At 35.7% G+C, this 13,302-nt stretch overlaps 1 protein-coding gene across 8 annotated transcripts in view; it reads left to right on the top strand.

Moving 5' to 3' along the window:
- EML4 (EMAP like 4) overlaps window positions 1-13,302 on the top strand; it is a 163,901-nt gene that overhangs the window by 102,105 nt on the left and 48,494 nt on the right. For all 8 annotated transcript variants that reach the window (XR_014235099.1, XM_082358025.1, XM_082358021.1 and 5 more), the window contains 2 exons: window positions 9,874-9,997; window positions 11,280-11,429. Coding sequence is in view for 7 of the 8 variants with exons in the window: in XM_082358025.1 (XP_082214151.1) it covers window positions 9,874-9,997; window positions 11,280-11,429 (274 nt within the window). In the remaining variant the exon portion in view is untranslated. The remainder of the gene's footprint in view (window positions 1-9,873; window positions 9,998-11,279; window positions 11,430-13,302) is intronic.

Raw genomic sequence — 13,302 nt, 5'->3', positions numbered from 1 at the left:
GTTGAAAGCAGTGGGAGGTGAAATGAGATGTACACAGGACAATCTCCGAGGCTAGATGTGGGGGGAAGGACATGTTACACCATGTCCTATAAAAAGAGGCTCTTACTAAATTAGATCCTTATCTACACTCAAATCCTTGAAACTTAAGCCCCTTTTCATTACTCTTCTCCCTAGTTCTGTTGGATCCTCTCCCATCACAAGAGAAATGTACTAGGTAAATTTTGTAATAAAACGAGTACAGCTCATAAGCTCATCCTTATAGTCATTATCTAGTGTATTACATTTTTAAAATATGGAAAATAAGTGTCACATGTTCTCATTTCTAGAGCAGAACCTGAATGTCTTCAAATTATTGCATGTTAACTGTCCTTTTCAGGCTCGAGTAATCCTAAATCACTTTTCTCTTGTTACATCTTAAACTCTTTTAATTGTCTCGTCATGTTGAGAACCTGAATGATTCAGGTTCCTACTGGAGAGAAATCTGCTTAATTGAGGAAAAGAGAACTCCTCAGTCACCAAATCACACTTTCACTTCCTCTTATAGAGCTGCCTCACTGCTCTATGATTAAATTCATTCTTGCTTAACTACCAAACCAGTGCAGTAGTAGCTTAACTACAGGTGTATTTAGATAGAAGAACTATTACTGTAATATCTTAGAAAATTGAGAGGTGACTAATTCTTACTAGCTGCCTAGCTATCTGTCCAAAATGGCTTCAGATGAAAAATACTTTAAAAGTCATTTTGAAATACATACTGTCTAAAATCCTTCAGTAGTTTGTTTTAGCCAAACAGTCATTCAAATAATCTAAAAATATACAATATAAACTCATTTACAAAATAGGAGAAAGAAAAAAAACTCTGAATAATCTTGTCATTTTAACAACTATTACAGTTCTGATGTGTTTCTTTACTGTTTCTTTATCAGATACACATTTTTAAAATTTTAAAGATTCATTCAACAAATATTTATTGAGTGTGTTTTGTCAGGACCTGTCCCAGAAACAGGAGTTTCTGTCCCAGAAACAGGGATACAGCAGTTACATTGTCTGAACTCTGTGGAACTTATATTCTACCTGTAAGAAACAGACAGTAAATGCTTAATATGTAAGTAGGTAATACATATTGGAGAGTAGACAATTGCTATTTTATATAGAGTGGTTAGGGGAGACATCTCTGATAAAGTGATAAAGTGACATTTGAGCCACCTGAATGAAGTGAGTGAACAATTTGGGTATCTGGAGAAAAGAATTGCATGAACAGAGAAAACTGGAAGTACAAAAGCCCTGAGGCAAGAGCTTTCTTGTTGTGTTAGGAGTAGCAAGGAGGTCCTTGATCATAGTGTGCACACAATTTTGTATTTGTTAACCATTGCATTTATAAAATATAGATTCATTCTAAGCAACAGAAGAGTCATTGGACACCTCACTTAGGAAAGGGAAGCAAAGTTGTTTAGTGGAAAGAGCGTAAGAATAATAATAAGCATGAGACCTAGTTAGGGGTGAATCACAGAAGTTTAAAGAACCAGAATCCTACAATGACTAAAATTATGAGTGTTGGTTGGGGAGGAACTAAAAATTTCATTTGCCAAAGGAAATTATGAAAAAAAAAAAAAATCCTTCATCCGATAATAAATTTTTCCCTATGACTCTTGAGACCTTGGACCTCAGTTTCCTTACATATACTTAGGCTTAGACTAGACGTTGCCAAGAGTCTCTTTAATAACTTTTTGAAAGCTCTTTCTTATAGCAAATAGAAAATGGAAGGCAGCCCCCATACCTTTACTAACTCATGTTTAATCTACCTTTAAAAAATTTGAATACAGGTGCTTTTGTTCAGTGCCTTGTATTGTTTTCTGACCTGTTGGCTCCAGGCATGTTCTGTCCTAAAACCTGATCACATCTGTGTAAACTAAGCATTGTATCTGAAAGAATAACTAAAATTTACCTGTAAGAATATAGGATAGCAGTCCTACTGACACTGTCTGTATATTGTGTTACCTACTGAGAGGAAGTATATTGTCCCCTGCTGAGGGGTACAGTTTGAAACAAACCAAAGAAATCAAAAGCCCTTAATTGCACTACAGATAGAATCTTTCCTTGCTGTTTCTGAGATGATATCCAAAACTTTGCAGTTCCAGAATTTGGAAAGAAGGGTGCTTTAAGTCTATTTTAAATGTGAATAAGCAGGAAGGGCAGGAAACCAAATATTGCACCTCCAAAAAAATACACTCACTTCTAAAATTTACCTATTGGCATATGTTAAGTAGGATATATAATCATTACTTGGATCCCTAGGTCTGGGCTTTGTCCAGGTATTCTCTGTATTTAAAAGGAGACCAAAAAGGGGGAACCTCTTCTCTCTTGGAGATTTTTTTAAGCAGAGATCTGATATCTTGTTGGTAACAGTCTTATAGATTAAAATGTATTTAAATGCTGTCCAATTTTTTTAGTATAAATTATCCCAACTTCTAAGAGTATGTGTTCTTGACATCCTCTTTCCTTATTTTCAGCTGAGAAAAAAGTCCCAAGTGCCCCCTTTGAACATGGAGAATATGACTTTTCATGAGAGTATCCTAGTCTTGTGCATATTTATTTTATTCCAGTTGAAGACTTTTCACCCATACTGAATTTTCACAACTGTAGGCATAAGTTTTTTTTAAAAAAATCTAAACTAGGGACTTCCCTGGTGGCGCAGTGGTTAAGAATCCACCTGCCAATGCAGGGGACACGGGTTCAAGCCCTAGTCCGGGAAGATTCCCACATGCCGCGGAGCAACTAAGCCCGTGAGCCACAAGTACTGAGCCCTCGTGCCACAACTGCTGAAGCCGCACGCCTAGAGCCTGTGCTCCGCAACAAAGAGAAGCCACCCCAGAAGAGTAGTCCCGGCTCGCCGCAACTAGAGAAAGCCCCCGTGCAGCAACAAAGACCCAACACAGCCAAAAATAAATAAATTTTTTAAAAAATCTAAACTAGAAAATGCAATTAACTAGAAAATCTCCATTCCTTAAGCATGCCAGTTAACTGAGCTCGTATAGTTAGAAATCCGTTCTGTCCAGAAACCGCAGTTAGACTCCACAATGTGTTGCCCACTCTATCAATTGTTTACTGTTTTCCTGAAGCACTTTGAAAAGAATTCTGAAACTTGTGATTAGTGTAGCAGAAAAGAGGTACAAATGATCAGTGACATATACAAAACTGCAAGAAAAGGCATAGTGAATCACATGCCACATTCCTGAGCTATACTCATAGTTGATTCTCCAAGGAACAATTTCACCAAAAATATTCTATTGATTATTTCCTTAAGTAATGCTTTTTAAACTTTTTAAAGATTAAATATTTTAATCTTTCTAAAAATACAAGCAAATAATATTTCAAGCACCTATATACTGACCACCCAGATTTATTAGATCTTTACATTTTGCTTTATTTGACTCAGGTTTTTGGGTTTTGGGGGTTTTTTTAATTAACTTTTTTTTTTTTTTTTTTTGGCCACGCCATGCGGCATATGGGATCTTAGCTCCCCGACCAGGGATCGAACCCATGCTCCCTGAATTGAGAGCATGGAGTCTTAACCACTGGACTGCCAGGGAAGTCCCTTTTTTTTTTTTTTAAGAAATAAAACATTAAAGATGAAGTCTCTCAATACTCTTTAATTAGAATTTCATATATGGGTTTTTATTGTTCCCCTTGGGCCTCTTGATTTTCTTTCTGCTATAGTTAATTGAGAAAGACTTAGAGGGATAAATATTTCGATATCTGAAGTTTCTTTTTTTGATTTCTTATTTTAAAAAAATTAAATCCAACTTGGTGTATTCAGATAAAATGAAGAATTTTTTTCATTTTAGTGTTTAAGATAACTTTTCCTGGGGATATAAATGAGTGATTTGAGGGACTTTGTAAAGTACAACCATGTTTTGCTTAGTTCAGAAATGTTTTCAGCAGTATAGCAAATCTTTCAGAAGTTTTATGTGCCTTATATTGTTGGAATAGACGTATTTCCCATCTTTTACCAAAGAAAGCCTTTTTCACACAGTACAAATAATTAAAATGCTTACACAAACTCCCATGTCTGATATTTTCAAGTAATTTTATGGCAATCACAGTTGTAAAAAAAACCCAAAAAACAAAACAGCAAAGAAAAATCTGATTAAAGGAGGTTTAGATTCAAGAAAGTAATTAACTGCAAATTGGCTTTTTACTGTAATTAGATAAGTGTTGACCAGCAGATACATAAGACTTGGTTATGTCTGTCTTGTAAGCTCCTAAGAGGCTAGGTTAACATCTTTTACATCTTCATTGTGTAACCTCACCCCACCCCCATGTAATTAAGAATTGAATAAAATTTACCAGCTAGTAGAACTCTACCTATAGAACAACGAAAATTAAGGTAGCATTTTAGTATTTGGTCAGATTTTTCAGACCTGTGTTCTTGTCCCAGCCAGTAAAACTAACTACATAATATTTGGCAAGCACAATTAGGAATTTTTTTTTTTTTTTTAGGAATTGTTTAAATGAGCACAGTAAGATTAGATTATATATCCTTCTAAATTCATGACTCCCCTTTTTATTTTGGAGTCTACATTTATGATCTATTTTTACAACTAGACCTTTGAAAAGGGGTGAAATTGAGACTTTATTATAGCACAAATCAATTTCCTTGTTCAAAAACCAAAGATACTTACAGATTACATTGTTTCATTGGAATTTTTAAAAATTATTACTCGAGTGTAACTGGATCATTAACTGGGACTTGAAATATTTTGTTTAAAAATAAATGAGTTTTAAGAAAAGATTTTAACTTTCCTTAAATGGTCTTTGTCACTTTCTACCATAAAATTGTGAACAGTATTTCTAGCATCTTGTTTACCAGCCTGTTCTGTAGCTCTGTGGTTTTGGGGAATAGAACTGGTAGTGTCAGAGAAAAAGCTCAAATTAAGTAAAGATTCTTAAATTTTCTGTTTGTTTGCTGGAATTAGGTAGCATCTCACAGCTAGCTACATTTTAGTTAAATATAAAATTCAAATTCAGTTGTGGGGGGAGCTCTTTAGTTCTAAAGATCATAAAATATAAAAATGAATTCCTAAAGTGAAAACTTTAGGAGAAAGATGCTTTAAATTGTAAGCATTCTAGAAGTTCAGAAGGCTTTCTACAAGCGGCACCCATTACATAAACAAGTACAAGTCATAGTCCAGACCCTTGAAGCTCTGCTGTTGCCTTTGAAAGGCTTTCTTTAAAATCTCTAGGTGCAGAAACAGAGCAAGCTATTTAAAAGAAAAAAAAAGCACAGGAGGAACCAATCTTGGAGCAGAGTATGCCCAGTACTAATTTTCTTCTACACTCCTTGAATTTTTCCTTTTGCTTTGTTATAATCTGTGAAAGATTAATAAATTTTGATAAGCATCTTTTAAACATGTAATGTTAATAACCAGTTATTTGTATCAGTATGAATTATTTCAGCAATACTGCTTTTCTCAGAACACCTGAGAATAACTATGCCAAAAAGTTTGGATTAGGGAATATAATGATCATTTTGCAATTTGAAGCACTTTGGAGGATAGGACAGCCCAGGGGAGGTGCTAAAGTAGAAGCACATGAGGAGACTGAAGGGGAAGGACTAAGAGGTGTGCGAGAAGGACATGGAAATACAGTATTTCAAATTTTTGCCTAGCATTCACTCTTCCAAAAGATAATAGAGCAGAAACATCTTCCTCTTCTGTTGTACTCTCTGATTTCCTGTTGTTGGGATCCAGAGCTCAGGCTAATACTATTTGGATTATAAGGAAGCTGTACTGTCAGGTAATTGGACTTATGTGGACTAGCCTAAAGATATCACCACGGTCTGAACAGTACTGTCCAATAGAAACATAATGTATAACACACATATAATTTTAAATGTTCTAGTAGCAACATTTTAAACATAAAAAGACACAGGTAAGATTAAGTTTAGTATATTTAATGCAGTATATCCAGAATATCATTTCAATGTGTGATCAATATAAAAAAAATTAATGAGATGTTTTACTTTTTTTTTCATACTAAATCTTCAAAATCTGTTGTGTATTTTACACTTACAGCATGTCTCAGTTCACACTAGCTGCCTTCTAAGTGTTCTACCAGTGGCTATCATTTTGGATAGTGCAGATCTAGAACATAGTTTAGAATGAAAATATTTCCCAACAGAACACAGTCTAGGAACTCATTTGACCTCTCTGAGCCTTGGTTTCCCCTTCTGTAAAAGTAGCTGTTTGAACTAGGTGAGCTCCAAGATTTCTTCCAGTTCCAGCATTATATGTGTCTAGAGAAATGAACTAATAAAATTTATGGTATTTATGGTATCAACAATATCCCACAGAATTTTCCTTCCTTCCTTCCTTCCTTCCTTCCTTCCTTCCTTCCTTCCTTCCTTCCTTCCTTCCTTCCTCCCTCCCTCCCTCCCTCCCTCCCTCCCTCCCTCTCTCTCTCTCTCCCTCTCCTTCTTTCTCTCTTTCCACACCACGCAGCTTGTGGGATCTTAGTTCCCCGACCAGGGATTGAACCTGGGCCCCAGCAATGAAAGCACCAAGTCCTAACCACTGGACTGCCAGGGAATTCCCTGAATTTCTTCTTTTATAATTAAGCATTGATCAGATTCAATGAAGAATATTTTATTTGAGCATAAGCTAGTAAGTGGTAGAGCTGAGATTCAAACAAGGTCTGTGTTTATCACAAAGCTTGTGTTCTCTCCACTATACTGTATAGCCTCCCTCTCAGTCCCAGGAATTTTCACAATGTCAAAATAGGAGATAAAATGTTGAGATTAATTCCATTTCAGGAAGCAGCAGCTTCACTATTGAATACAGATAACCCTCTAGTGTGTTTACTAATTATAATGAGATAATTTAATCATTTCTTTCTCACATTCCTTTTCTGGACCACCAGACCTTATTAATGTATTAATTAATGTTACTGATCTCATACTCTTCTTTGACCAGTCCCATGGCCCGTCTCTTCCCCTTGACTTTCATGCTGGTATACAGTGAGGACGGCCAGAAAGTAGCATTTGGGTAAAACAAATTGTTAAGTTGTTCGACTATAAGATCAATAAGCCTGACAGCCTCAAGAAAAGGTTTGCAGTGAGAATTTGACTCAACAGTGATTGAGGAGAGAGGTTCTTCTTCATCTATATATTTTACCTAATTCCCAAGGTAAAGACTCTTCTTAGGTTGCAAACTAGTGAGCTACATGCAGGCCAAAGGTGTGTTTTCACATCGTATTCTCCCTTTTTTTGGCAAAGGAGTAAACGTTTAAAAATTGGGAGATTTCACAGTAAATTATAGATTTTCTGTTTCTCTTGAAAAATGAGAAGATCTAGCAGCACTGGGCTCACATCTTTCCTGAGGATGATTAACTGCTGCCTTCCTGAGATGGGGCCTGGTGTATGCCAGTGCCCGAACCCCAACCGGTCGTCCTGTATTCTCCCACTGCTCTCATTTTGCATTTCCTGCCTGGGCCTGTAGATATTTGAAGTTGTGACCCATGTATTATAGTGTACCTGATAGAACCCTCAGAATTCTAACTTATTTGCTGCACTTGCTGTTCTGTGGACAGTCACTTTAAAGCTTATGAAGAGAGATTACAGTGTGTTAAATCATGTATTACAAGCAATTCCTAGACAGTGTTTAGAATGGTCATAAATCCTTCACAAAGGGACAAAGGGAAGGGAATAAATATTTGTCAAAGACCTTACACTTTACAGTGTGATATTTACTCAGTCATAATTCTGAATGGTAAGTAGTATTATCATTTTATTTATTAGGAAAATGAAGCCAAAGTCACATAGCTAGGAAGGGGTAAAGCTGGGATTCAGATCCCAATCAGTCTTTTTCTCCAAAGCTCCTGCTTTTTCCACTGTAATGTGGTGCCTCCCTCTCAGTCTCAGGAATTGTTCCCAGTGTCTAGATTATATTCTCTGCGTCCAGCATGCATACTGCCACTTTATCGGCAGGAAAAGCATTTTCATTCTAACATGCACTGCCATTTTTATATTAGAAAAGTTCACAGGCGCTAGATACATAGTTCCTTTGCTTATAGTTAGTTGCTTGTGCTGCTTGACAGTTGCTAAAGGAATCAATGCAGTATTCTGAGCTGTCTCTTACTAGCAAAGGAGAGGGCTTTTTTTTTCTTTGATGCTATCCCTAACCCATTCCCTTTGCTGGACATATAATCTCTTCTAACTGGCAATAGAAGCATCTATTAAATATTTTATTTTTTCCATTCAGAAAGCATTTATGCTATACACCTCTGATCAGTGATCTTGGAAGAAATTCCAAAGGACAGGATATTTCCCTTTAAGAATTCATATTCTTTAAAAAAAAAAAAAAAAAAACAACTAGAGGGAAAAGTATGTAACAAATTGACACCTATAAGAAAGTGAACTATACAAAAAATGGCAAGGAGATACAGATAAAGATGATTGCTGAAGGGAAATAGTTACAGCTGATAACTAAATCATTTAGTTATCATCAAAGTCCAGCTATGCTACAACTCATCAGGAAGCAGAGCCCACTCTTAGATTCAGAAGTAATAGAGACATACATCATGTGGTATTAAAACTATGGCGTGGGAGGTCTTAGCCTGTTCTTAGATCAAACCCTGAGGCCGAACACACTATGAGTAATAATAATAAAAATAACTTGAACTTCTAACCCATAACAAGCACAGTTTTAAAATCTGACTCTGAAGAAATATTTACAGACATTCAGCAAATAATTTCTTTCCTTCTTCCATGGTTTGCATTACATAAGCTATTGGATTATCTACTCTTTTCCTTAGTAGCTTAGGTCATTATTAGAGGTCCTAAGGTTGTATCAGCCTCTGGTTGATGATCACATTTTCAGTCTGTTTTTAACATGATTTTCATATAACAGACAAGTTAGCAAGTTCTAGACATTGCCTATGCTTTTGTACTCAGTCCCTTATTTTCTCCTTCCCGCTTAGGTTCTTTTGTAAACATTTCACGACCACCATCAATATTTATTAAACCTGTCTGTATGTAGGTTGGGATGCTGGGGCCAGGGATCCCAACACAGTCTCACACACAGTCTCGTTTGTTCACTTAAGTATTGTTTTCATTTGTAAAAGGTGTACAATAAATATTGATTTGATTCTGGAGTTGTCTTTTTAACATTTTTAGTTTTAGACTGTTGCACATCTTACAAACAGCTATTGGTTTATATAAATAAAAGATGTTTTTGCTGCTAACTAGAAAACTGTTTCCTTGCACTGTCTTTAAAATGTTAGTGTATTATAATTTAATTGCTTAGACTCAAGGCTGATTGTAGGCATGATTGTGAAGTAGGGGACCTTGGTCCTCTTTCCATCCAGCTCTGGTCACTGCCCTGTGTAGCAGAGTGCTTAGTCTCTCTCCCCGTCCTGACTTATGAGGGTGTCTGACTTCACTCCTCATGGTATATTCTGAGGCCATGTTTTGTATGCCATTAAACGTCAGTAGGTTGATCAGGTAGTGTGGTGGACATGGTTGTTGTCTACTCGGATAATCTCTTTTCAATTGTCAGAGAAACTGCCATCACAAAATTATTTTCTTTTCATTTTTGTACCTCAACTTTCCTGGCCGTCTTGTTGAAATGTGTCAACTTATAGATAAATTATATTTTAATTATGAAAATAGTTATTCTTACTTAAGGAAATGACCAATGGTTTTTTTCCTACAATGTTTTGGACTAGGTCTTTATACAAAAGCAATCATGTATAATGAGACTAGAACTCTGAAGTAGCTATTTTTTATCTGTTTTTGTTGTATCCCATTAATAATACACTTTTCTATGAATATTCAGCAAATACATCTGTCTTAATTTTTTTCTTATGTCTTAACAGAAGGAGAATATGTTAAAATGTTTATGCGAGGTCGACCAATTACAATGTTCATTCCTTCTGATGTTGACAACTATGATGACATCAGAACAGAGCTGCCTCCTGAGAAGCTCAAACTGGAGTGGGTGTATCCTTTTCTATTGTGACAGCAGATTTGTTTGCTTTGTCTTTAGTTTAAGAAAAATTAGTTTACTTGACCTCTATCAAAATTGTCTTTATGCCAAAAAAAGTAAATGTAATAAACATAGCAACCACTTGAGAAAGGAAGGAGATGTCATCTCTAATCCTTTCACATATTACATGTATTTTGCTATTAGCAATTTAAAACCACCAAAATTAATATTTTCAGATAGGGTAAACAGTATCCTACGAACATCGAGGCAGGTGCTTGTGGTGTGGTAGAAGAGACGTCAGATTAGAATTGGAAGGCTAGTGTTTGAGTCTTGGCTCTGCCACTTATCCCTAATGAACCTTACTTCCTTCATTTATAAAAAAGATGTTAATAATCCCTATCTCACAGGTCCATTGTAAGAATTAAGTAAGAAAACATCAGTTAAGCATTTTGTAAGCTGTGAAATAATGTGAATTATTTTATTAAGAGCTCAGATTAGCAAGGTGGATTCTAATTTGAGAATTAACTTCTTCACCACCAGACATTTTTTAAAAAATGAGTATATAAAACAAAGTGCTCCTTATTTCACTTAGAAAGTCTCATTTCTCTTAGACCCTGTAAGAAACTCTCAGTGAAGCAGAAGGAGCTAATAGTTTGAACTCTGCTTTCTGCCTTCATTCTCCTACATCCTCCTCCCCGACACCTTGAATCAGTTCCTCCTTTTGGCAGAAATTAGCTTGAGAAAACTCACCAATCCTGTTATTCTGTACAACTTCTTAGTGGACGCTCTGCCTGTACCAGACTGTGCCTGGCTATCTCTTATTCATCATTTAGGTCAAGCGTAAGTGTCACTTTTTCAGATAGCCCTTCTTCTGATCTCTCTCTTTTTCTCTCTCCATTTAAATTAGATACTCCTTTTATGCTTTCTCCTAGCATCCTGTTATTTTTCTTTCCACAATTTCTAATGATATATTTGGTGTTAATTTTTGTCGCCTTGCAAAGCATAACCTCTAGAGACATAGGCCCACATTTGTTTTGTTCAGATGTGTGTGTTCAACTCTGTGCCTGACACATATTAGGAGCACAATATGTATTTGTTTGTTGAATGAGGAAACTAAGATTTAAGCATAATAAAAGTTCTTGGGGGTTCCACAAGGGCTAATGGCAGGACATGAGTTTTCTAGTTCCATTCCAGTCCTCTTTTCTTATACCTTCCTGATTCCCTTAAGTATCCATGAAAAAATTGTTTATTTAAACTTTGAAAATTATGTTTATTAAAAACCTTGACTCTTTTAAGATATGGTTATCGAGGAAAGGACTGTCGAGCTAATGTTTACCTTCTTCCTACCGGGGAAATCGTTTATTTCATAGCATCAGTAGTAGTACTATTTAATTATGAGGAGAGAACTCAACGACACTACCTGGGTCATACAGACTGTGTGAAATGGTTGGTATTGTTTACATTTGTTCATTTTTTAATTTCATGCTCTTATTTTTTAAATCTGGATTTTTATTGGAAATGATTTCCTATGGAAAACTCAGAACTTAAGGATATTATGGGCATTCTGTAGATAATTTCAGAAAGAAAAAAAAGACTTACAGGCCTCCAAAATGGTTGGTGTGATATCCACTGCAATAAAACGTATCATCTATAAATCTCAATTGGGACCTCTTCTTCTTTCCCACATCTTTTATGGTCTTTTTCTTCTGGCCTATAACATCAAATATATGTGGGGCATTCTAGACTTTTACATACTTCTGAGAGTGATTATTGGTTACTAAATATTTCTCAAGGATTTATTTTATGTAGGTAAATTTTGAACTTGATGCTTTTGGGGGGAGAGGGAATCATGGCTGAATAAGGATTAAAGTATCCCATAGGGTGTCAAACTGTAAAAAAGTGAGAACTCCTTTTATATGCTTGGCATGTTTTTAAAGTACTCAATTAATTTTACTACTTCTTAGTTAACTTTAATTATCTATTGCTTAAATTCATTACTTTCCAACATTTAAAATCTTCTATGTCTGTACTATTCTGGCAACTATATCTAGAAAAAAATTACGCTAATATATATTAGACTATTAAAATATTATATAGATTGTTAAACTTTTAGAGATGATTAAAGTATTGCCTTTTTCACTAGAAGAATAATATGTGTACAGAATTACTTATTTATTACAACATCATTTGATAGGAAAGATTGGAAACAGCCTAAATATCTTTTAGCTGGGGACTAGTAATATTGTGGTGTACCTATAGGTTACCATGCAGCTATAAAGAAAGAATAAGTTTGGATGGACTTAGAGATTATCTTACTGAGTGAAGTAAGTCAGAAAGAGAAAGACAAATACCATATGATATCACTTATATGTGGAATCTAAAATACAACACAAATGAACATATCTACAAAACAGAAACAGACTCACAGACATAGAGAACAGACTTGGGGTTGCCAAGGGGAAGATGGGGTTGGGGAGGAAAGGATTGGGAGTTTGGGATTAGCAGACTCCAGCTATTATATAGAGGGTGGATAAACAACAAGGTCCTACTGTATAACACAGGGAATTATTCAATATCCTGTGATAGGGAGCTTCCCTGGTGGCACAGTGGTTGAGAATCTGCCTGCCAATGCAGGGGACACGGGTTCGAGCCCTGGTCTGGGAAGATCCCACATGCCGTGGAGCAACTGGGCCCGTGAGCCACAATTACTGAGCCTGCGCGTCTGGAGCTTGTGCTCCGCAGCAAGGGAGGAGGCCGCGATAGTGAGAGGCCCGCGCACCGCGATGAAGAGTGGCCCCCACTTGCCACAACTAGAGAAAGCCCTCACACAGAAATGAAGACCCAACACAGCCATAAATAAATAAATAAATAAATTTAAAACACACCTCATAAAAAATTTTTAAAAATTAAAAAAATTTTAAAAAATATCCTGTGATAAACTATAATGGAAATGAATATGAAAAAGAATATATATGTGTATAACTGAATCACTTTGCTCTGCAGCAGAAATTAACACAACATTGCAAATCAACTATACTTCAATAAAATTTTTTTAAAAAAGAAAGAATGAGGAAGGTCTTTGTGTATTAATATGGAAAGATCCCTAAGACATACTCCTAAGTATAAAATTTAAATAACAAGAAAATGTGTGTGTAGTGTTCTACCATTTGTGTAAAAAGGAGGTGGAAGATAAATATTTATGTTGGCTTCCACATATGTAAAATTTTTCCAGAATTATTAATAAAAAGAAACTGATTACAGTGATTACCTGGGGTTGCAGGGAGTAGGGATAATAGCGAGGTAGATGAGATTTTAGCAG

Source organism: Balaenoptera borealis (assembly GCF_965194805.1).
Source record: "Balaenoptera borealis genome assembly, chromosome: 15".
Lineage (NCBI taxonomy): Eukaryota > Metazoa > Chordata > Mammalia > Artiodactyla > Balaenopteridae > Balaenoptera > Balaenoptera borealis.
This window is presented reverse-complemented; position numbering and strand designations above follow the sequence as displayed.